Below are 26,211 nucleotides of genomic sequence, written 5' to 3'. Positions count from 1 at the left end.
AACACGAACAACTGGGAATTCTCACTTCCCACTATTACCAAGGTTAACCCTTTCTTCACTGAACCAAGTCCATCTGACCCACAAGGACTGCATTCCTTTTCAACTGAATCAAATACCTGAGACTTTTTCTGAGCTCCATTACTAGGTTCAGTACCACGTGCATCCACATCTTGAACACACTCAAGCGGGACATTTGCCTCTTCCAGGCTTTCAATACCCGTACCCTTTTCAAATTCTAAATTCCCCTGATCCTCCCAGTTACTCTCTGGGCAACTCACTTCTGGAGTAAACTCAACCCCGCGGGCTGAAACAACCTCATCTGCCAACCCAGCAGACTTCTTCAAGGTAATGGCATCCTTTTCATCTAGGACTGCCCTCATTTCATTATCGGGAACACCTTTAGAATTTTCAACTTCTTCAAACAGTTCTGCCAAACCAGACAGATCATCCATGTCCAACCCTGGACCTTTTAACAGCCTTATCTGTTTCTCATCTTTACTCCGTGCCTCTATAAATTTCCTCCTCGCTAAGGGCAGGTCTACCTCCTCTCCCTTACTCTCTTTCACTTTCCTATTCTCCGTTTTACCACCCTCTAAACCCTCTTGGTACAGGGTCGGTAAAAACGTCTCGGCCAAATCGATACTGGCCTGATTTAAACTGGTCTCGTTCTCAGCTGCCTTTCTTGACATGCTGCGAGTGGTCGCACATGTGAGATAGATCTTGGAATCTAGGGGTGGGACCTCAACACTTACAGGCTGGCTCGTCAGCTTCATTGCTGACCAAACCTGACCACCGGCTAAATCGTTATGAAGAAGGACGTCCACGTCAGTTCTCGGGAATTCTGATCGCACCCCTATTTCAACTGGTCCAGATACCAGCTCACAATTTATAATGATCCTATGTAAGGGCACCACTTCTGTCCCTTTTCCTATGCCTCTCAAAGCTACCATTCCAGTCTTGCGACCAAAATCCAGTACCTTACTGCTAATCAATGACAGTTCAGCTCCCGTGTCTCTCCAGATCCGCACTGGAACTGGTGTGTCTTCCTCTCTCACAGACACGGTTCCTTCTGAAATACATTTCTCAGACCCTTCTCGTACTCTGTCTACCTGGGGCTCGCTCATCAATTTACTGATCACCACAGCACATCCTATAGGGACCGCTGCTTTCCATTTTCCTGTCTCCTTCCTCGGAACAAGGCACTTAGATGCAATATGACCCACCTTTCCACAATTAAAACAGGTCAAGCCAGGACCTCTCCTGCCGTCTTGCCTCTCCTCCTCAATCTTACCACTAGCTCCCAGCGGGATCTCTGCCTCAGCCGGAGGGCTTTCTCTACCGTTCCCACGGTCTCTCTGGTAACTTTTATTTGAGGAAAACTTTGTCTTGTGGGTTAGGGCATATTCATCTGCGAGCCTAGTAAGTTCGGAGATGGACTTACTCGGCTTCTCATTCAAATACATCCGGATATCATCCGAAACACAATCTTTAAATTCCTCAATCAGAATTAACTCCCTGAGACGCCAAAAATCTCCTTCCACTATTTCTGCTACACACCAGCGATCCAAGAGCACACTCTTCTCATAGGCAAACTCTGTATACATCAGATTCCACCCTTTCTTTAAATTTCTGAACTTTTGTCTATAGGCCTCCGGTACCAATTCGTAGGTCCGAAGAATGGCCTCCTTTACTTTCTCATAATTCTCAGACTCCTCCATAGACAACGCCACATATGCCCGTTTTGCCTTCCCTTTTAACACACTTTGTAACAACGCCACCCACTGATCTCTGGGCCACTTCTGATTCACTGCCACCTTTTCAAAATGGAAGAAATAACTATCAACATCCGTCTCCTCGAACGGAGGTACTAACCTAAACTCCCTACTAACATAAAACCGCTCCTCTCGGTCTGACCCTTGAGCTCTTCGCTCTTGCCTTAACTTCTCCATGTCCAGCTCATGCTGTCTCTGTTTCTCCTTCTCCCTTTCCTCTGCTTCCTGCTCTTTTAACCTAATTTCATGCTCCCTCTGCTTCTCCGCTCTGTCCTGCTCTTTTTCCTTTTCGGCTCTTTCTTTTTCCTTTTCAGCTGCTTCCAGCTGTTTTAACTTAATTTCATCTTCCAACCTTAATTTCTCCAACTCTAACTGAGCCGTCCCACTAGCTGGTGCCTTTTCAGGGATATTTTCTAATACCTCAGCTGAAAACACATTCTTCACAATATAGTACTGAGTTATGGCCCTCCGCACCTCCCGCTTTTTTATCGACAACCGCACCTCTGCAAGATTTAGTCCTTTCGCAACATTTATCAAGTCCGACTTTGTGGCCACCTCTAGCGCCTCCAGAGTCGGGTTTTCTATAAATTCATCCACGTCCATCTTTGCTGGTTTCCCGTCTGGCTAACCGCGCAACCAGACCCACGTTTGGACTTAAGCCCGATTCACTGGCCCTCCAATTTGGTATCAAATCTCGAGACGAGGCCCCCACTTTGTTACAAACCCCGTAACTGGGTCACTTACCAGCAAAGATAGAGAGGTCCGTTGAAGTCTGATACAATTTTTAACAATATTTATTAGCAAAAAGACACAAAAATAATATCAATGCAAACATACAGATAATATACGTCGTCAATACTAAATCTGAAAGTATCGGGTATAATAATAATCAATGAGAAATAAGCTCTATCGTTTGTCTAGGGGATAATGTATTGTCCGATGGAAATATAAAAGTCACTCAGTTCATGCAGGCTTCAGCCTTTGGTTTGCTGGCTTCAGCTGGGTTTGCAATTGTTGGAGAGAGAGAGATTTTGAGAAAAGAAACTTGCCGGCTTTCCTTGATCTGATCTTGATCCGTATTCGTCCTTTAGCGAGGCCGTTCCGTGGAGGACTTGTCATCCAGGCAAGGATGGACACACACACAAAGTCCTCACCGGTCTCATACGTTTCTCCTGGTGTGTCTGAAGGGGTTGTTCCCCAGACCCTCTTTTATCCTTACTCACGGGGTCTCAGATGTCAATCAGGTTGGGATGATGCAATCCCTCAACCAGCCCACTCTGGTCATCCCCTGAGGGCTTCAATGAATAGTACAGTACTCAATACACAATTCCGTCTCCAAGAGACAATGCGATTCTCAAGAAGGAGGGGGCGACTTTGTACCCTTCGGCCCCTCAGAGTTGTGGCACATTCGTAACAATAAGTACGAGTTGTCCGTAAGTCCGACGTTCGTAACTCGGGGACTACCTGTATTCTAGTATCACTGAAATAAAACCATTCAGCTGCTTTCTCTCACCAGGCCAACTCTTCTCAGATCTTACATCCACCAAACGCTAGCCTTTCAGCAATGCCCACTTCCTGGAAATCATCTTAGCTACACTCAACTCCTCAACATGACCTGTCTAAATTTTAGTACAAATGAATATTGTCATGACCTCAGCCCCCTCCTTCAAGAGAATCGCAAGATCGCTATTAATTCGGGTCTTGGACCCAGGAAATGAGAGACAATGCCACGGAGTTGACCATTGTTCTAAGAGGCACCTGTGTGAATTGCAACTCTATAGTACGTGCCAGATATCAGGGACATGGACACCCTCGGGCAATGTGGTGTGGGGATGGCCTCACCCTACCTTGATGGACATTTACAAAGCTGCCAGCCATGATAAAAAGGAGACTGCTGGAGGCGGTACTCCAGCGACGCACTAGACGGACACCATCGCTCATTCCTCTCGTAATAACGGGAAGCTGCTCGGAAGCCACGTGTGATTCGGATCCCCTAGCTAGGGAATCGAGTGGCTAATATCCCTGAAGAGGAGTTCGGACTGACAACGAGGAACGCCCGTTCTCGATCTCAAGCTTTGAGTCCAGAAGGCTGGCAAGTTTATTTTCTCTGTCCAACCCGTGAACACGCAGCAGTCTCTCAAGAGGCAAAAAGCCTCCATGAACTGGCGAGACATTTTATATTTCAATTGGACAAATCGTTTAACCCCTAGACAACGATAGAGCTCACTTTTGATTGATTATTACTACACCTGTGCTTTAGATTGAGTTTTGACGATGCATATGATCTGAATGTTTTGTATTAACCATACGTTTGTGCCCCTTTATGAATAAAACGTTTGAAAATAGTAGCACCAGGCTCAGCGGACCCGTCTATCTTTGCTGGTAAATCACCCGGTTACTGGGGAACATAACAAGTGGGTTGCTCGTCCGGGATTTGAAACCAAAGGGGAGGGTCAGTGAATCGGGCTGTAAGTCCAAACTTAAATCTGGTTACGCAGGTAGCCAGACAGGAAACCAGCAAAGATGGATGTGGGTGAATTTATGAGAAACCCGACTGTAGAGGCGCTAGGGATGGCTACCAAATCAGACTTGGTAAATCTGGCAAAGGGGTTAGGCCTCGCAGAGGTGAGATCATCAATGAAAAAGCAGGAAGTGCGAGGGGTCATAAATCAGTATTACATTGAAAAGGAGGTGTTTGCAGCTGAGGATTTGGAAAATATCCCCGAAAAGAGATTAGCGAGTGGGACAGATCAGGTAGAGTTGGAGAAAGTAAGGTTGAACCATGATCTTAAAGTAAAGCAGCTAGAAGCAGCTGAAAAGGCTGAGGAACAGGCTGCAAAGGAAAAGGCTGAGGAACGAGCTGAAAAGGAAAGGGAGCAGGTGTTCAAACTAAAGGAATTAGAGATGAAACGGGGTCATGAGCTCCAGCTAAAGCAGCTAGAAGCAGAAGCAGAAGAGAAAGAGAAACAAAGGAGCCATGAATTGGAGCTGGGCAGGCGAAAGCAAGAGCGAAGAGCTCAAGGGCAAGAGAGAGAGGAGGGGTTTGATGTTAGTCGGGCGTTGAGATTGGTCCCCCCCTTCGAGGAGACGGATGTTGATAGTTATTTCTTGCTTTTTGAAAAGGTGGCAGTGAATCAGAAGTGGCCCAGAGAGCAGTGGGTGGCGTTGTTACAAAGTGTGTTACGAGGGAAAGCACAGCGGGCATATGCCGTGTTGCCCCCAGAAGGGGAAGGGAATTATGATCAAGTAAAGGAGGCCATTCTCTGAGGTTACGAGTTAGTACCTGAGGCGGAGATCCCGCCGGGAGCTAGCAGAAAAAGTGAGGATAACAGACAGGAAACCTGGAGATTTCCTGGTTTAACCTGTTTTAATTGTGGAAAGGTGGGTCATATTGCATCTAAATGCTTTGCTCAGAGAAAGGAGCCAGAGAGAGAGAGAGCAGCGATCCCTATCGGGTGTGCAGTGGTAATCAGAAAATCGGCAAGAGGGTCCCAGGGGAGCAGAGAGCGCGAGGAGTCGGAGATTTATCTGTCACACGGAACCGTGTCTGTGAGGAAGGGGGACCCGCCTATCCCCGTACGGATTTGGAGAGACACGGGGGCAGAGCTATCATTAATTAGCCGTAACGTATTACCATTCGGACCCCCGACGGGCGAGGTAGCCCTGAGAGGAATAGGAAAAGGGACAGAAAGGGTGTCTTTGCGTAGGGTCATTTTGGATTGTGAGCTGGTGTATGGATCAGTTGAAATGGGGGTGCCATCAGAATTCCCGAGAACTGACGTGGATGTCCTCCTAGGGAACGATTTAGCAGGAGGAAAAGTTTGGTCGGCCATGACTATGACCCGCCGACCGGAGCGTGTTGAGGCCCCGCCCATAGAGTCCCCAAGCTATCCCGCATGCGCGGACACTCGCAGCCTGTCGAGAACCGCAGCTGAGAAAGCGAGCAGTTTAAAATTGGCTCAGACGTTTTTACCGACCCTGTGCCACGAGGGTTTCGAGGGCGGTAGAACGAGGAATAGTAACGTAAAAGGGGGTAAGGGAGAGAAGGTAGATCCTCCCTTAGCGAAGAGAAAAGTCCTAGAGGTAGGAAACAAAGATGAGAAACAGATAAAGCTGTTAAAAGGTCCAGAATTGGACATGGATGATCTGTATGGGGTGGCAGCCCTGTTTGAAGAAGTTGAGAGTTATAAAGGTGTTCCCGATTATGAGATGAGGGCAGTCCTAGATGAAAAGGATGCCATTACCTTGAAGAAGTCTGCTGGGTTGGCAGATGGGGTTGTTTCAGCCCGCGGGGTTGAGGTTACTCCGGAAGTGAGTTGCCCAGAGAGTAACTGGGAGGATCAGGGGAATTTAGAATTTGAAAAGGGTACGGGTATTGAAAGCCTGGAAGAGGCCAATACCCCGTTTGAGTGTGTCCAAGATGGGGATGCACATGGTCCTGAACCTAGTCACGGAGCTCAGAAGAAGTCTGAGGTATTTGACTCAGCTGGACGAGACGGCCATCCTTTTGGATCAGATAGACTTGGTTCGGGAAAGAAGGTGTCTGTGCTAAAGGGGGTGTTCAGAGTTAAGGTGGAGTTTACGAATGGGGAGATAACTGTTGTTGTGGAGGAGAACGGAAAATCTGTAGTTCCCAAATCGAATGGGAAAAAGTTAAAGTCTAGATTGATGCCTGCGCATCGATTACAGGTTGATTTGGAATGTAAAGGGGCCTCACACGCTATTGTTATTCGAGAAAGCGCTGTGAGGAAGCCGAAATTTAAATGCGGCCGGAGAAAAAGGTTTGAACTAAAACACACCAGCCTGTATGGTCTTGACAAAAGGGTTAACTACCTGTGTAGCATTAAGGAATTGGGCGGAAATTCCCATGATGGACTAGGTTGGAGACACGGAGTTAAGAGGATAACCCTCGAGGAAAGGAAAGGCGGGAGAGTACCTCGCCAAATTACTCAAGTTCCCCACGGGGGGACTCCCCGGGAAAGAGAAGAGGGTTAATAGAAATTGTCATTTTTAAACAGCGACGCCGGTTGTACGGGTTTGCGCCCAAGCCGGTGACTAATAAAGACAACCCTTTTGGAGACCTGCTGGTGAAATAACACGACCGAAACGATTAGTATTTGTTTAAACTTTTGTAGATGCACCTAAGCTAAGATCACACCTCCTTAGTTGTGTTGCTGAAGAAAATAAATAAAAATAGGTGGTTATTGAGCTGAAGTTTGGTGCTACCAGACTTTAGTACGGTACGTGATGTTAAGATATTAAAGAAAGGGGCACTGTAATTGTTACCTGTTTAGATACTGACTGGAATGTATAACGGTAGTACTCTGTGAAGAGAAAAGCTTGTGTAGTATGTTAGCGTTCAAAAAAAAAGATCCTGTACCAACTTGTTTTTAACCGCTGGTAAAAAACTTTTAAGAGGGGAGGTGTCATGACCTCAGCCCCCTCCTTCAAGAGAATCGCAAGATCGCTATTAATTCGGGTCTTGGACCCAGGAAATGAGAGACAATGCCACGGAGTTGACCATTGTTCTAAGAGGCACCTGTGTGAATTGCAACTCTATAGTACGTGCCAGCTATCAGGGACATGGACACCCTCGGGCAATGTGGTGTGGGGATGGCCTCACCCTACCTTGATTGACATTTACAAATCTGCCAGCCATGATAAAAAGGAGACTGCTGGAGGCGGTACTCCAGCGACGCACTAGACGGACACCATCGCTCATTCCTCTCGTAATAACGGGAAGCTGCTCGGAAGCCACGTGTGATTCGGATCCCCTAGCTAGGGAATCGAGTGGCTAATATCCCCGAAGAGGAGTTCGGACTGACAACGAGGAACGCCCGTTCTCGATCTCATGCTTTGAGTCCAGAAGGCTGGCAAGTTTATTTTCTCTGTCCAACCCGTGAACACGCAGCGGTCCCTCAAGCGGCAAAAAGCCTCCATGAACTGGCGAGACTTTTTATATTTCAATTGGACAAATCGTTTAACCCCTAGACAACGATAGAGCTCACTTTTGATTGATTATTACTACACCTATGCTTTAGATTGAGTTTTGACGATGTATATGATCTGAATGTTTTGTATTAACCATACGTTTGTGCCCCTTTATGAATAAAACGTTTGAAAATAGTAGCACCAGGCTCAGCGGACCCGTCTATCTTTGCTGGTAAATTACCCGGTTACTGGGGAACGTAACAATATCAGATTCCTTTTTTGATCCATACGTTATTGGGCAATGGTGAAGATGTCAATATTCCCTCAATTTCAAATTAACTTATGTCTAAAAAGAAACATTTTAAGCCAGTAAGTAAAATGCTTCCTCCTTTCCACTGTAGTCCCAAGATCAGATGTTGCTTCGCAGATATATTCTCATCCTCATTACATTATCGTGGATGAGTTCAGGAATCCAGTTTCTACCTTTCCCCATCATACTACCAAATTAGCACTAATCCAAATTAGGATAATCTGTTTTTTTGATTGTGACCATGGTATAAAATTCATTCTCAATCTCTGTGGCCAATCACATTTTTCTTCATCACCTAATGGGACTTGATCTTACTGGCTTCCTGTCAGATCACCGGCAGGTGGCAAGAGTGGGCTCCCTCACCTCCACCCATCTGACCCTCAACATAGGAGCCCCTCAAGGCTATGTACTAAGCCCCCTCCTTTACTCCCTGTATACCCATGACAGTTTCGCCACCCACAGCTCTAATCTGCTAATTAAATTTGCCGATGACACTACATTGATTGGCCTGATAGCAAACAATAACGAGGTGGCCTACATGGAAGATGTCATCTCTCTGACACAGTGCTGTCAAGAAAACAACCTCTCCCTCAATGCCTCAAAAACAAAGGAGCTGGCTGTGGATTACAGGAGGAATGGAGACGGGCTAACCCCTACTGACATCAATGGATCTGGGGTTGAGAGGGTAAACAACTTTAAGTTTCTTGGCATCCACATCACCAAGGACCTCGCGTGGTTTGTACACACCAGCTGTGTGGTGAAAAAGGCACAACAGCACCTCTCACACCTCAGGCGGTTGAGGAAGTTTGGTATGGGCCCCTAAATCCTAAAAACTTTCTAGAGGGGCACAATTGAGAGCATCCTGACTGGCTGCATCACTGCCTGGTATGGGAACTGTACTTCCCTCAATCGCAGGATTCTGCAGAGAGTGGGGCGGACAGTCCAGCACATCTGTAGTTGTGAACTTCTTGTGAGTCAGGACATTTACAAGGACAGATGTGAAAAAGGGCCCGAAGGATCACTGGGGACCGAGTCACCCCAACCACAAACTGTTCCAGCCACCACCATCCGGGAAACGGTACTGCAGCATAAAAGCCAGGACCAACAGGCTCCAGGACAGCTTCTTCCACCAGGCCATCAGACTGATTAACTCATGCTGATTTAACTGTATTTCCATGTTACATTGACTGTTTTATTTATTATAAATTACTATGATAGCACATTGCATATTTAGATGGCAACGTAACATAAAGATATTTACTCATGTATGTGAAGGATGAAATAATGTCAATAGACAATAGGTGCAGAAGTAGACCATTCAGCCCTTCGAGCCTGCACCACCATTCTGAGATCATGGTTGATCATCTACTATCAATACCCAGTTCCTGCCTTGTCCCCATATCCCTTGATTCCCCTATCCATAAGATACCTATCTAGCTCCTTCTTGAAAGCATCCAGAGAATTGGCCTCCACTGCCTTCCGAGGCAATGTATTCCAGACCCCCACAACTCTCTGGGAGAAGAAGTTTTTCCTTAACTCTATCCTAAATGACCTACCCCTTATTCTCAAACCATACCCTCTGGTACTAGACTCTCTCAGCATCTGGAACATATTTCCTGCCTCTAACTTGTCCAATCCCTTAATAATCTTATATGTTGCAATCAGATCCCCTCTCAATCTCCTTAATTCCAGCGTGTACAAGCCCAGTCTCTCTAACCTCTCTGCATAAGACAGTCCGGACATCCCATGAATTAACCTCGTGAATCTACGCTGCACTTCCTCTACAGCCAGGATGTCCTTCCTTAACCCTGGAGACCAAAACTGTACACAATACTCCAGGTGTGGTCTCACCAGGGCCCTGTACAAATGCAAAAGGATTTCCTTGCTCTTGTACTCAATTCCCTTTGTAATAAAGGCCAATATTCCATTAGCCTTCTTCACTGCCTGCTGCACTTGCTCATTCACCTTCAGTGACTGATGAACAAGGACTCCTAGATCTCTTTGTATTTCTCCCTTACCTAACTCTACACCGTTCAGATAATAACTTGCCTTCCTGTTCTTACTCCCAAAGTGGATGACCTCACACTTATTCACATTAAACGTCATCTGCCAAGTATCTGCCCACTCACTATCCAAGTCACCCTGAATTCTCCTAACATCCTCATCACGTCACACTGCCACCCAGCTTAGTATCATCAGCAAACTTGCTGATGTTATTCTCAATGCCTTCATCTAAATCGTTGATGTAAATTGTAAACAGCTGTGGCCCCAATACCGAGCCCTGTTGCACCCCACTAGTCACCACCTGCCATTCCGAGAAACACCCATTCACCGCTACTCTTTGCTTTCTATCTGCCAACCAGTTTTCTATCCATGTCAATATCTTCCCCCAATGCCATGAGCTCTGATTTTACCCACCAATCTCCTATTCAATTCACTGAACAAAACTAAAAATCAGGAATAATATCTGCCCCTGCCTACACACCAATGATTTTGGAGTTTGCTCTCCCACCAGCCAGCCTCTGAAGGATCTGTTTTCTATTCTCTTGCTCATTAACTTGATGCCTCCCTGTGTCAGAGCTAAGGCTTCAGTTTCCAACCTCCCTATAATTTGTTTTCTTTACAACCCACCACGTTTGCTCAGCTGTTTCAAACCATGCCTCCTGCAAATGGAAAAGGTAACTAACATTGGCTTTTCAAAGTTTAAACTAAAACTGTTGTCATCAACCTTCTTTGGAAAATGCTTCAAGCTGTTCACAACCACAGCATTTCACTGTTCATTGAAATACCACTTCCTTTCCAATACAAAAACTGCAAATGTTCTAACCACTGATCAGACCTCCACCCTCTTATAACCTTTAGCTCTTCTATTATTATTTCATTATGAGTTTGAGGAGATTAGGCTTGTCACGTAAAACACCTGAAAACTTCTGCAGATGCACCGTGGAGAGCATTCTGACAGGCTGCATCACTGTCTGGTATGGTGGGGGGGGAGGGGGGGCTGCTACTACACAGGACCAAAAGAAGCTACAGAAAGTTGTAAAATTAGTCACCTCCATCATGGGTACTAGCCTCCATAAAATTCCATCTTCAAGGAGAGGTGCCTCAGAAAGGCAGTGTCCATTATTACGGAACCCCAACACTCAGGACACGTCCTCTTCTCATTGTTACCGTCAGGTAGGAGGTACAGAAGTCTGAAAATACACACTCAGTGATTCAGGAAGCTTCTTCCCCTCTGCCATCCAATTTCTAAATGGACATTCAACCCATGAACACCCTAACTCACTTTATTTTAAAATTATTTGTTTTTGCAGTATTTTAACTATTTAATATACATTTTTTACAGTAATTCATTTTTTCTATATTTATCATGTATTGCATTGTACTGCTGCTAAGTTAACAAATTTTGTGACATATGCAGGTGATATAAAACCCAATTCTGATTTTTCCAAACCTTATATTGTATAGTACAACCAAATCCTGTTTGGCCCATCCTTATTTAAATGATTCTTCTGTTCAACCGCTTATATTTTGGAGTTGCAACTACTTTTATGTCATTTCCATCTCTAATCTCTGGTCCTACAATCACCTTCTCCTCAACTTCCTTACAAGAAGCAACAGAATACACCATTTGATCCCTTGAGTATGCTCCACCATTCAATTAAATCAGCGTTTCTTTATCACTTTCTGACTACACTCCTCTGCTTCCTAGTCATCTAAATGCGAGTCTGTGTCTTGAATATATTCAATGATTCCATCTTCACAGTTCTCTGTGGTGGAGTATTCATGACCCCTGACCCCCCCCCCCCCACCCACCAACCATCACCAAAAGCAGATGCCTGAGCTTTCTCAGCTTTGCCTGAAATTGGAGACTTCTTATCCTTAAAATTTGTTCCCCATATCTTTTTCACCCCTTTTAGGAGAAAATACATTCACAGCCTTCATTTTGTCAGTCCCCCTCAGGTTCCAATAAAAATCACATCTTTTTAATTTACTCCAACGAACACAAGCCTAGCACATACAACCTTTCTTGCTTATACTCACTGGAATTTAGAATATTGAGGGGGGAATCTTATTGAAACGTATAAAATTCTAAAGGGATTGGACCAGCTAGATGCAGGAAGTTTGTTCCCGATGTTGGGGAAGTCCAGAACGAGGGGTCACAGTTTAAGGATAAAGGGGAAGCCTTTTAGGACCAAGATGAGGAAAAACTTCTTCACACAGAGAGTGGTGAATCTGTGGAAATCTCTGCCACAGGAAACAGTTGAGGCCAGTTCATTGGCTATATTTAAGAGGGAGTTAGATATGGCCCTTGTGGCTAAAGGGATCAGGGGGTATGGAGAGAAGGCAGGTACAGGGTTCTGAGTTGGATGATCAGCCATGATCATACTGAATGGCGGTGCAGGCTCAAATGGCCTACTCCTACACCTATATTCTATGTTTCATACATCAACCCCTTCATTGCAGAAATCAACTAAGTGACCCTTTTTGGCACTATGCAAGCATATCCTTTCCTAAACATGATCAGAGCTGTACACAGTGTTCTTGGTCATAGTCTTATAGTCCAGAAAAAAGCCTTTGGGATTCACAGGTCCATGTTAAACACTCACGTTTAACCCAGTTATATTTGCCCGTGTTTCACCCACATCCCTCTAAACCTAGAAAAGCAGCATCCATCAAAGATTCTCACCACCCAGGGCATGCTTTTTTCTCGCTGCTGCCTTCAGGTAGAAGATACAGGTGCCTCAGGACTCACTCAACCAGGTTCAAGAACAGTTACTACCCCTCAGCAATCAGGCTCTTGAACAAAAAAGAGGTTAACTACACTCATCCTACTTCTGGTGTTCCCACAACCGATGGTCTCACTTTAAGGATGCTTTATCTTATTGTTTCATGCTCATTATTTATATTTGCATTTGCACCGTTTATTATTTATTAATCCTGTTTACAGTTACTGTTCTATAGATTTTCTAAGTATGCCTGCAGAAAAAGAATCTCAGGGTTGTATGTACTGACATGTATGTATTCTGATAATAAATTGAACTTTGACCCTTTCCTATCCACGTCCCTTTTACGGTAGCTCATACCTCTGGATGGAAAAAGTTGGTCCCTCAAGTTACTATTAAATTCTCCCCCCACTTCACCTAAACCTCTAACCTCTGTTCTTGGTGCTTCAATTCTGAGGAAAAGCCTGCAGGTTCATTGACATTATCTATGCCCCTCATGACTTCATTCACTCCTTTGATTGAGGAAAGTCCCAATCTGTCCAACCTCTCTCCATCACTCAGTCCTTCAAGCCCCAGCTCATCCTCACAAGTCTCCCCTGCACAGCGCATACATTTTGAAAATCTTCTCATCCCCTTTTTCTCTTCTTGATCATTGAAGATGACTCGCTCCAATTTCCCAGCTATTTCCTTCACCCCTTCCCCTCCTGGTTTCGATCATGACCTTGTGTTTCTCTCTCCCCTCCCCCATCTTTAAAATCTACTCATCATTTTTTCTCTCCAATACTGCCAAAGGGGCTTGGCCCGAAACATCAACTGTACTCTTTTCCATAGATGCTGCCTGGCCTGCTGAGATCCTCCAGCACTGTGTGTGTGTTGCTCCAATTCCAGTTTTATTGGCTCCAATCTGACCAATGAAGTCATTCTGGGAAACCACAATCTTTCAGAGGGGCAAGGAAAACCTGACTGGGTTTTTATTTGGGTAATCGGTGGTCCATTCTTCTGCTATTTAACAGGGCTAATACACACTCCCAATGCATGGATGAAGCATTAAATACCACCCAAATGCTCCTTCTCCACTTCAGCTGTGAAGGCCCTACTAGATTCTACTCTATCAAAGCCCCTTGTTATTTAATGATATAACACAGTACAGACTCTTCCAACCTGATGAACCCTCTCTGCTCAAATACACCCAAATGACTAATTAACTACTAACCTGTATGTCTTCAGGATGGGGAAGGAAACCAGAGCATCTGGAGGAAATACATGTGGTCACAGGAGAAGGTACAAACTCCCAACAGACAGCAGCAGGAACTAAACCAGGTTACTAGCACTATAAAGCGTTATGCTACCTTGCCGACCCACAAGAACTTATGAACCTTTTCAATTTTATTTTCTATATTGAAAGACATGGCTAAATACAGCACATTGCTGAATTCAATGTGTATTAAATGAAAATTAAATTTAACAACAGAACATTCTATCTTTGTGTAATTTTAAATTGAATTAGGAGTTCCAAGTGGAACTCTAGAGTAACTGGGTTGGAGACAAACCTGGAGTGGGATTGGAAGGGAGAGATCCAATTGTCAGGGTATACGTAGACACCAACAGCACTGGTTAGACTAGGAAGGAGATTTAGCCAAGGAATTAGGAGCGCAAGCCAAAATTGAAAAGCAAGGGTTCAGATTCTTCCCAGATCCTTGCTTTTCAATTTTGGCAAATTGGTAAAGGGTACAGGCACTGCTCAAAGAGTGGTGTGGTAGAAATGGGCTCTAATTTTTTGGAAAACTGGCAACAGTACTGGGAAAGGAGAGAATTGTTCTGATGGGCTGGACTTCACCCGAATTGTGCTGAATCGGGTGTCCTGGTGAACAGCATACACAGTGTTGAGGGCAGGGCTTTAAAGTGCGTGAGAGGATGAAGGGCTCCAAGAAAAGAAGTCCAATAAATCAAGGTGAAATGACTGATTTTCTCCATTCAAAGGCACAGCACGGCGAGGGGAAAATTGAGGAGAAAATGCATCAGTGGAGCAGAAAATGTACACAAATGTCAAACAGAGCAAATAAAGAGTCTTCAATAACCTCATCTTCATGAAGGTAGCATTTACAAATGCAGAGCTGCTGACAAGTCAATTTTATAATGACCTGGATGATAATGTGGTTAACTGAATTTGCAGATGGCACCAAGACTGAGGGTGTATTGGACTGTGATGAAGGTCATCATGGCTTGCAGACAGATCTGCATCAGCTGGAAAAATGGGCTGAAAATGGCAGATGGAATTTAAATTCATACACCCTGTACAGATTACAGAGGAGGAGGTGTTTGCTACCATGAGGCAAGTCAGGGTGGATAAATTCCCAGGTCCTGACAAGGTGTTCCCTTGGAACCTTCAGGAGGCAAGTGCAGAAATGGCTCGGGCCCTAGCAGATATATTTAAATTATCCTTAGCAACAAAAGAGGTACCAAAGGATTGGAGGGGAGACAGTGTCGTTCCACTGTTTAAAAATCACTCTAAACATAAACGAGGATATTACAGGTCAGTGAGTCTGACATCAGTTGTTGGAAAGTTATCGTAAGGTATTCTAAGGGACCGGATATTGAAGTCAGAGACAGATTAAGGATAGTCAGCATGGCTTTGTGCATGGTAGATCATGTCTGACCAATCTTATAGAGTTTTGAGGAAATTACTAGGGAAGTGGATGAAAGAAGGCAGTGAACGTTGTCTACGTGGACTTTAGAAGGCATTTGACAAGGCCCTACATGGAGGCTGTTGAAGAAGGTTCAGTTGTTCAGCATTCAGGATGAGGTAATAAATTGGATTAGACCTTGGCTTTGTAGGAGAAGCCAGAGAGTGGTAGTAGAGGGAGATCACTCTGAATGGAGGCCTGTGATAAGCAGAGTACCACAGGGATCAGTGCTGGGTCCTTCGTTGTTTGTCATCTATATCAATGATCTGGATGATAATGTGGTTAACTGGATCAGCAAAATGTGCAGATGACACCAAGATGGGGGGCGGGGGGCGGCGCAGTGGACAGGGAGGAAGGCTATCATGGCTTCCAGAGGGATCTGCATCTGCTGGAAAAAAGCCAGATGGAATTTAATGCAAGTAAGTGCGAGGTTCTGCACTTGGGTCGGACCCACCAGGGTATGCCTTACACAGTGAACAGTAGGGCACTGAGCAGTGTGGTGGAATAAAGGACATCAGGGAATACAGGTCTATGATTCATTGAAAGTGGCATCACAGGTACATAGGGTCATAAAGAAAACTTCTGGCACATTGGCCTTCATAAATCAATGTATTGAGTACAGGAGACAGGATGTTACGCTGAAGTCGTACAAGATGTTGGTGTGCAGCTTTGGTTATCCGCCAACAGGAAAGATGTAAGCAAGATTGAAAGAGCACAGAGAAAATTTACAAGGGTGTTGCCGGCTCTGGAAGACCTGAGTTATAATGAAAGATTAATAGGTTAGGACTGTATTTCTCAGAATGTAGAAGATTGACAGGAGATTTGATGGAGATATACAAAACTATGATGGGTATAGATAGGGTAAATGCAAGCAGGCTTTTTCCACTGAGGTTGTGTGGGACTACAACCAGAGATCGTGGGTTAATGGTGAATGGTGAAAAGCTTACGGGGAACACGGGAGGAAGCTTCTTCACTCTGGGCCATGAGCATATGGAATGAGCTGCCAGCCCAAGTGATGCATATGAGCTGGATTTCAACACTTAGGAGAAGTATGAATAGGCACATGGATAGCAGGGGTATGGAGGGCTATGGTCCAGGTGCAGTTCGATGGGAGTAGGCAGTTTAAATGGTTTCAGTATGGAATTGATAGGCCGATGGGCCTGTTTCTGCACTGTACTTCTCTACGAGTCTATTGTCATAAGCATGCTCACAAACGGTATAAGTATCATGAAAATTAGCTTTTCCCAAGTGCAGCACAGACAACAGCATGAGAGTCATCTCAATATCATTCTGAGGATGTACTTGCAGGATTACAAGGAATGGGTGTTATACAATATTTCAAAACAACAGGCCAAAGGAAAAAAAAAGAGTTGGGATAACATTGTTAATCAAGGAAGGTATTAGAGTGTTAAGATATAGAGGCAGCAGAAGGTAGAATGGTTTGGATTGAAATCATGAATAGCAAAGGATAGATAACTCAGATGAGAGTAGTCCATAGGCCCCAAAATGTAACCTCTCGATAGGACAGAACCTAACCGGAGAAATATCCAAGACATGTTTGAATGGAACTGCAATTGTCATGGACAATTTTAATCCACATATTGATCAGACAAACCAAACTGACAAGCAATTTATAGAAGCATCTGTGTAGTGCATTCAGGAATAGCTTCTCAGAACAATATGCTACGGACCCACCCAGGAACATTTTAGATTCAGTCATGACTACTGAGGAAGGATTATTGGGAGATCTTGTGGTTAAAGATCTGTTATGAAATAATAGCCACACTATGACAGAATTCCAAATGTAATTGTAGGAAGAATACTGCAGGACCAAAACCAGTCTACAATTTAAATAAGACAATTATATTGGTAGGAAGCTGAAGTCTTCCAAGTTGAACTGGGAACATAAGCCTCAAGACAGTTCAGTAAATGAACAGTGGCAGATTGGCTAACAACTGATCAATACATTCAGCAGAATGCTATTTCATTTAGAAAGAGGCACCATTTGTGGTTAATGAAGTGGGCCAAAGATAATTTTTAATTGAAAGGTAGTAGTCCAGAAGACTAGGTATTTTTTAGGATTCAGCAGCTAAAGACTAAGCACAAGTTGATTCTGAGAGAAATCTTGCATGTAATAGCAAAACAAAAGCCAAGAGTTACCATGGATATATAAATAGGAAGAATACAGCTAAGTTGGATGCGAACATATAGAGAACAAGGCTGGTGAATTAATAACAGGAAACAAAGAATAAGCTAAATGAATTCTTTGCACCTGTATACACCATGGAGAACACTGCATAAAACCCCTCAGTACTGGGCAAATTTCAAGTAAAAAGGTGGAAAAGGGACCTACAAAAACCATAATTACAAGGGATAAAACATCAGAAAACCCCAAATGACCAGAACCCAATGGCTTGCATCCAAGGGTTTTAAAGAAAGTGGCTGTAAAGATAGTGGACCCATAGGTTGAAAATTTTCAAAACTTTCTAAACTCCAGGAGAGTACCAGAAGGCTGAAAAACAGAAAATGTGGGAACTTCATGCAGAATGGAGCACAGAAGGTGAAAAACTATAAGCCAGTTAGATTAACATCCATTGTTGGCAAGATGCTACAGGAAAGAACTATTCCTTTAGGAAAGCTAAATATAACCAAATCTAATCAACAGAGTTTTATCAGAGGTAATTCATGCTTGACAAAGTAGTATATTTTGAGGATATGACAGGGAGGGTTGAGAAAAAAAACCTGTAGATACAATGTACTTAGTTTTCCAAGAAGCATTTGACAAGGTACAGTACCACATAAGAAGCTGATGCACAAATTTACAGCCAGCAGGAAGAATGCTTGTGGTTACATGGACTGAAAACTGGCTTTCACATAGACAACTGAGAATGAGAATTTACAGGCTAGTGGGGTGCAATTTCTGGAGTATCCAAGGATTAGATCTCCGCACTTAGTTGTTTACTACTTGCACTATGATACGGAGAGCGAGAATGAAATACAAGATTTCAAAGTTTGTCACTGATATGAAGATAGTCAGAAGACAGGTCATAATGATGACACTGAGTGACTGAGTGATAACTGAGCAAATGGAGCTTAATGTTGGAGCTTAATGCAGCAAGAGATTAGAACCTAGATGGAGTGAGACAGCAAATCTAGGTGTCCTACTGCATGAATCACAAAAAGTTAACATTTAATATTTAAGAATGGCGACTGCATGTTAGCATTTATTATGAAGAGAAATTGAGTTTAAGGACAGAGGCTGTGCAGGCTGAGGGCAAGACCATACTTGGAATGCTGTTTACAGTTTTGTCCCATTACAAAAAGATATATAGTAACACTGAAAGCAGTCCAAATTAGATTCACCAGCCAGTTCCTCAGGTGAGAGGGTGTCCAATCAAGAGAAGCGTAGTATTCTTGAAGTTCACAAGAATGGAGGAGGATAACCTTATAAACCATACAAAATTCTAAACGGGACTTGATACCCCAGACATTCAGGTGTTTTCATTAAAAGAAAGGTCACAAATAAGGGAGCATAAGTATAAAATAAGGAGCCAGTTTTTTTTAAAAAGGTGCATAAAAATTTCTTCTTGCAAAGAGTCGTGAACCTCGGGAGTTCTCTGCCTATAAGAATAGCGGAAGCCAGATCATTAGATATATATTTAGTATTTATGTTTCTCTACTTTAAAAGACCAATTGTAGGTGATAGGAAACTGTAACCAAAGAGGAGTTGAAACCAGCATACATCAGCCTTAAGCTCCAGCTTTTTCTACACTGAATCCCCCATGCCCAGAGCAGTACATTATAAAAGGTTAACTCTTCCACACTGTTAATAGGGTTGTTGTAATGGGTCAAGGTGAAACTGTTTTTGATACAACTGATAAGTAATGGTGAATTAAACAAAAGCAAAATGTATAATAAAAAATAAAATCAAAAGTAGATGATACACTACACCCACAAGGCCACCAACACACAAAATAGTAGTAATCTGCCCTATATTAATGAATTTCAAATAGGCCTTTAAGAACATTGCTCAATAGGTAGAAATAAGACCATGCGCAGGCCAGTCAGCCCTTAAAGCTTGCTTTACTCGTCAATATCATGTCTGCCCATGTGTCAGCCACATTCCTGCTCGCTCCCCATATTGTTTGATGCCTTTTGCACTTTAAGTTTATTTATCTATTTTTTTTTAAACATTCAGCAACGAGGCTTCTACAGCCTTCCATGATAACAAATTCCTGGTTAACCAATCTCTGACTGAAAAAAATTCTCATCTTAATCCTAATAATCCTTTGCCCAATAACCCAAGATTGTGATTCCTCAACCTATACACCCCGTTCAGAAAAAAAATACACGTTCTGCATCTCGTTTGGCTAGCACCGCCAAAGATGTTTACGTTTCACTTGAGCCCCTCCAAGTTGTAGTGAGCGCAAATTAATCCTCGTCGTCCCAGAAATCAGTCCGGTGAATCATCACTTCACTTCCTCTACGTTTCTCCTTGGGGCACTAAAGCTGCACTGTATGTCATACTCCAAATGTGTTGCCACCTGGGACCTATATAACTTTAACAAGAATAAACTATTCAGAACATAAAAGTTCAGTGGAAAACACGCCCAGCTTAAATCTGACAGGGTTAAAATTACTGTGTACAGCATTGATCCAATCAAATCAAAGATCCTCGAAGACACAGATTTGAAAGTACAGTACCCTGGCAACACAAACAAATGAACCCGCCTGAAGTCTGGGTCTTTTTCCGTCGACGTCGGAAATAACCCACATCATCTGGAGACACTCGGAACGCATTTGAAACATGGATGTAAAACGTTCGACTGAACCACGCCCCTTCTCACTGACTTTACTACCTTCCTTTTAAACGAAAGTGAAACAAGACTGGCAAAAATAAACTTATTAAATACAATTCCATACTAAAAATGAAGTACATGCAAAATATACAACCTCCGTGACCCGCAAGTACACTCGGCAGATCTAACAAATCGCGAACACACCCATCCACGGCCGGCACAACGTCCGATGTGACGGCGCATGCGAACTGACGAGCAGCCACACACTGGGGCGGGGTCAGCTTCTCCATGTGGTTCATTCGTGTAAAGGGACTTTCAGGACAAAACAATAACACGTTTTATTAAAGCAAAACAAATGAGTGTTGAATATGAAAGATAAAAAGTGTCAATAGGAATACGGAACAGCAGGAAGTAAGCAGATGTTAACAATCTTATGGAAGAGCACTATCCAAAGGCAAATTATATTTAGAGGCCGAATGTTGCATTCTCATTAATACTCCTAAACCACTGCTGGATGCACACATTAAGATAGTAACTACACAACAGTACCATGACTGCCGAGCTATCTACAAATCCACCGCATTAAACGCTTCATCCTTTACCAGCGGCAGTGTCCCATATAAATCTTATCAACTATCTTGTCGCAGGTTTAGAGTGGAAGCAAGTCATCTTCAATGAAGAGGGATTGCAGAGGCAAGCACGGCAGATTCCTTTCCCTGATCCAGTGAAAGAGCTGCTTTTTTATACAATTATCTTTTGGCATTACTGCAAGTAACATTTTTCCGCTTAGGTTCAATTACTAAATTATGAGGAATTAAAAACTGCAAGCTACCCTGGTGGGATTTAATTCGCGTCTTGGGTTTGTTAGTCGAGAAGGGTAATTTAACCACTACACCACCACTATCACATCCAATTTTTGTAATACACATTTAAACTCTACCGCGTTTAGTTTTTATTAAATGCCTTGTACACTGTCAATTGACAGAACCATGATTTCCTTAACTCTTTGAATACCACAACACCCAGTTATCTCATATACAATTTAAGAATGTGTACGTGAAAATAAATTATTTCTGTTACAAAAGGATTTTAATATACAAATTATACCAATTAATCATTAGTGGGTTGCAAAGTTTACATTTTTGAAACTGGCTTTTCAATAAACACTAAATGATTTTAAATACCGGTATATCTGCTCAGAAACTTTTTGCCCTTATTCTGCTTTTTAATACGGAGAAATGTGCAGATGGAATTAGAAGAGAAATGTTGACTTCTCTGGAATCCCTGGTTACATTTTTTCCCCTACAAAATAATTTTCAGAATGCAGACTTACTGACAAGGCTGACACTTATTGCCTCTCCTTGAACAATGCTGTTTACTAACTCATTTCATTTCAAACATGGACCAGTACCTCACAGAAACGGATCCTTCAGCTTAAAATGTGCCAAAGTAATTCAACTAGTAATCAACTGCAGAGCCAGTCTTTTCTGCCTACACAATATCTACATCCATTTCCAGTACAATTGTGGATTCATCTCAGAACCTCTTGAATACCTCTGTCAAATTTCCCTTCACCACCACTATCTTAGGCAGCACGTTCTAATCACCCACCAATCTCTGTGTAAAATAACTTGCCCCCTCATTTAGACCCCCTCATTTTAAATGCATACCTTTGGTATTAGATATTCGGCCCTGGGAAAATGATATTGGCCATCTTCTCTGCATCTGCCTCTCACAATCCTGTAAACTTCTATCATAGATCCCTTCAGCCTCCATCACTCCAGAGAAAGCAACCCAAATTTGTCCAACCTCTCCTTATAGTTTGCTGTTGTTCAGTCGTTAAGTCCAACTCTTCTTGATCTCATGAACCATAGGGTCAAAAGGATTTTCATGGCAAGAAAGATTTTCATGCCATGCCTTTCTTCCATACAGATACTGCTGCTGGCCAGGTTGGGACCTGGCTGGGTTTGAACCAAGGACCATCTGCCTTGAAGTCCAGTGCTGATGCAGCATCCGGGTATAAAATTCACCTGCACCTTCTCCAAAGCGTCAGCAACTTCCTCTAATGGGGCAAGCAGAACTGAACACAATGCTCCAGGGGCAGCCTAAATAGTTCTCATTTGTATTTAAACAATAAATCACAGAGTAGATTTGGAGTCTTATCCAATCACACCCAGCAAGGACAAGAGATTTTAACATTTGCTTTGTGATAGATTTTGCAATCATGCTTACTAAGCTAATTGATCTGATTCTTCCCACGAAATTCTAGGTTAGTGGCTGAATTTAAATTACACAGATGCCATTGCTGGATTTGAATTAAGACTCTGGGTTGTTTGTCCAAGCTTCTAATTACTATGACAGGACATTTTATAGTTACATTTTTAGAAAAGTACACAATTAATCCTTTTACAAGGATGTTGCCTGGATTGGGGAGCATGCTTTACTTGGCCTTTTCTCCTTGGAGTGATGGGAGGTTGAGAGGTGACCTGATAGAGGTGAATCAGATGAGAGGTGTATGAGAGGCATTGATCAGTCAGAGGCTTTTTCCCAGGACTGAAATGACTAGCACGAGAGGATACAGTTTTATGGTGCTTGGAAGTAGGTACAGAGGTGATGTCAGGGGTAAGTTGTTTTTTTTTAAAAAAAAAAAAAGTGGTGAGTGCGTGGAATGGGCTGCTGGTGACTGTGGTGAACACGGATACAATAGGGTCTTTTAAGAGGCACCTAAATAGATACATGGAGCTTGGAAAATTAGAGGGCTATGGTAGCCCTAGGTAGTTTCTAAAGTAAATGTTCGACACAGCATGGTGGGCCGAAGGACCTGTATTGTGCTGTAGGGTTTTTAATCACAGTTTGATCATTAAGAATTTTTGATTGGCCCCATATTACTCAATGCCAATATATTAAAAATCAACTAATGTAGAGAATGCAAGAACAGCTTTTCAAGTCACTCCACCTTTGAAATAAAATATTGAGGAAGGTTTGATGCAATTGCAGTATATTATTCATTTTTGCTTTCTGATTGCTTGAAACAACAACTGGCATCATTAAAATACCTTCATGAACAGCATTAAGTTGCAATTTTGCCAAATTCTGTTTTTTTTAATTGAATTTAAGATTTGGCCATAGACATCAATTACCAGTAGATACTTGGAGGATATAACTAAAGCAAATCAGGTGCTTGAATTCATTTATCTCACCCCTCCAGACAATATTAATTCTGTATGGTGGACAAAAATATATACACAAGATCATCCCTAAAATAAACATGACAATGTAAAAGACAAGCCTTTTAAGCTTTTTTTTATTGCAGAGCTATATGAACGTGCATTGTTTACAGAATGTTATGAACAATTTTCTTTTCTTAATATAATTCTCAACAATTTTGGCAAAGTATTTGATGTCTTTTCATTCTATATAATGCACAACACTAAAATCACACATTTGCATTTCATTGTTACATACAGATATTTGTACTGAATATTAGTGAAAAATTAAGAATGCAAGAACACAATATAGGACAAAAGTTCATCTACAAAGTTGAAAAAGCAAATTCAATCTGATCATCTGGTTCAAAATATGATATAAAATGAAGAAGCAGCTTTAAAAAAACCAAAATATTTAGTACTGGAGAATTATGCAGAGATGCCCAGATGAGCAAATCAACAGAAATCCACTGTAATAGAAAGAATTCTGACAGCAAGCTTTAAAGAGAAAAACGTTTTTTTTTCCTTTTTCCTTCCTTTTTCTTTTTCATGATGAACTGCCATTTTGTGGCTACATCTGCAGGAAGCCATTCCAGTGAGAAGTTAATTGCATCAGCAGGCCACTGGTGTAGTCAATTTGTGTAATTTATACTATAGATCAAATTATTAGAGCAACCCAGAAATTATGTAAAAGCAGCATGGTAAATTATTCTTAATTTCTCTCTTGTGCCTTTCTTTTTAAATTATATGAATGCTGTCTATCATTATACCATTATCAAAGTAACTCACCGGAGCCTATTAGAAATAAGGTGGCTGACAGGATAAATACAATTTAAATCAGGGATGTTACTCACATAAGTAAACTAGTAAGAACATTAACTTGCTTATACAGCTGATCAAAACTAACTGCCCAAGTGTAATTGGCACTTTAGTGTTATTACAGTTTTACCTATAATTGGCAATTTTACAGTTTTGAAAATATTCCAAGTATTAGTGCTTAAGATCCAATCAGCCAAAACTTCTAACTTTATATAATATTCACTACTTCTTGTAGTCATCATAGGCAGAAGTACCAATTGAGTATTACCTTAATTTCGGAGTGCTCAGACCAAAAGAGGCCAAATAATCTACAATTCTGTACAATTCATACAGCAACACCATTGCTTAATTTGTCCCCCTTTCTAGAGCTTGTGCACAGAAAGACACACACCTATGTCTTGCGTTATCAGGCCAAATTAACAGACCAACTTTGGGGAAAAAAAGGAAAATAATTCTTTGCTGTACAGAAGATCAGCTTGTTAAATTTGACTTTCCCCATCAGCTAGAAATCCAGCAAGTCTTCAAGTTTCAGCTCACTTTCCGGCTTTGATTCATTTACCGGCTTGGATTCATTTACCGGCTTGGATTCATTTACCGGCTTGGATTCATTTACTGGCTTTCGATCATTTGGAGGAGGGATTTTGCGCATGTTAAAGTAACATGTCACTTGTTGAGGCACTTCAGCCAGTACACTTTGTGCAAGAGCTTCTTTGGCAGCCTGTGGAAGAGGTAAGGGAAATTTGTAAGGCTTTTTTGAAAAAGTGCACAATGGTAAACAGATCTGACATTATCCTACAAACAGGTGATTAATTTTAAATAAAACCATTTTACTTCTGTATGGACACAAGTACTGGGTTTAACTTGTAATACAATGTTTTTAGTTTGAATGTTGCATTTACACCGGGAAGAATTAGAAAATTGTCCACCTATTCAAGAAATAATTTGTCTCTATTATATCATGGAATATTTCTTGTACCTCACTGCATTGAAATCTTTGATCTCAAACATATATAGTCAAACAAAATTCTATCACTCTGATTTTACTACAACAGTGAAAAATATTTTAAGAATCTTATTTACTTGACATTTTTCTAGAGGTCATACATTTACCATATTACCCAAAAATTATGTGAGACTTGTTTCTGGTACATAAATCAAATGAGAATTGTATTGTACATTAAATGTCACTTTGAACAAGATGCGTGCAACTTGAAAGGATATTTTATCTGCATTAACAATTCTTAAGAAATACTTGCAATGTGGAGTAGGGCAAATTATTTCTCTCCTGCAAATCAATATGACTTTGGCCACATTAGAAATAAAATTGACCTCAAGAATTTACTCTCAGCATTAACAAATTACTCACATTCTGGAATTTCCTAAATGGTACAAATTGGACAATATCTCTGATAGCTGGTTCTCCAGTGGGTGATCTCAGAACGCCATCATCACCATCCAGAAACTCCATGGCACTAAAATCTGCCCCACCAACACCAATAATGATGATAGATATTGGCAGCTTAGAAGCATTTACAATGGCATGTCTTGTTTCATCTAAATCTGTTATAACTCCATCTGTAATGATCAGCAAGATGTAATATTGCTGTTAAAAGAAAGAAAATCACAAGTTATGCAAAGGTAAATTGTGTTAGATAGGGTCACCTTTACTCTGTTATCTTTAAACAGTTATCATGTTGCACATGGTTTTGAAAAAAAGCAAAGCACATGAAGATATTGATGTCACGCATTACAAAATTTGTAACAGAAAACTTAAGAGGAAAATGAGGGAGGCTAAAAGGAGGCCTGGTGTTGGGATTGGCTCTTTTCACACTATATGTCAGTGATCTGGATGACAGAGTTGATGGCTCTGTGACCAAATTTGTGGATGATGCAAAGATAGGTAGAGGGGCAGGTAGTGTTGAGGTAGCAGGAAGCCTTGGGTTGTTTTCTCTGAAACATCAGG

At 42.2% G+C, this 26,211-nt stretch overlaps 2 protein-coding genes across 7 annotated transcripts in view; both read right to left on the bottom strand.

The window, feature by feature from the left end:
- Positions 1–20,493, bottom strand: part of cpne3 (copine III) — a 70,072-nt gene extending 49,579 nt beyond the window's left edge. For all 3 annotated transcript variants that reach the window (XM_073044345.1, XM_073044363.1, XM_073044354.1), the window contains exon 1: positions 20,378–20,493. The gene's annotated coding sequence lies outside the window, so the exon portion shown is untranslated. The remainder of the gene's footprint in view (positions 1–20,377) is intronic.
- Positions 20,494–23,509: 3,016 nt separating this feature from the next.
- LOC140727050 (copine-3-like) overlaps positions 23,510–26,211 on the bottom strand; it is a 42,424-nt gene continuing 39,722 nt past the window's right edge. For all 4 annotated transcript variants that reach the window (XM_073044266.1, XM_073044285.1, XM_073044275.1 and 1 more), the window contains exons 15-16: positions 25,615–25,851; positions 23,510–24,966 (exon numbers count right to left, since the gene is read on the bottom strand). In XM_073044266.1, coding sequence (XP_072900367.1) covers positions 24,751–24,966; positions 25,615–25,851 — 453 coding nt within the window. In that variant the 3' untranslated portion in view covers positions 23,510–24,750. The remainder of the gene's footprint in view (positions 24,967–25,614; positions 25,852–26,211) is intronic.

Source organism: Hemitrygon akajei, chromosome 1 (genome assembly GCF_048418815.1).
Source record: "Hemitrygon akajei chromosome 1, sHemAka1.3, whole genome shotgun sequence".
Taxonomy (NCBI): domain Eukaryota; kingdom Metazoa; phylum Chordata; class Chondrichthyes; order Myliobatiformes; family Dasyatidae; genus Hemitrygon; species Hemitrygon akajei.
Note: the sequence above shows the minus strand (reverse complement) of the source record. Positions and strands in the feature narration are given on the sequence as shown.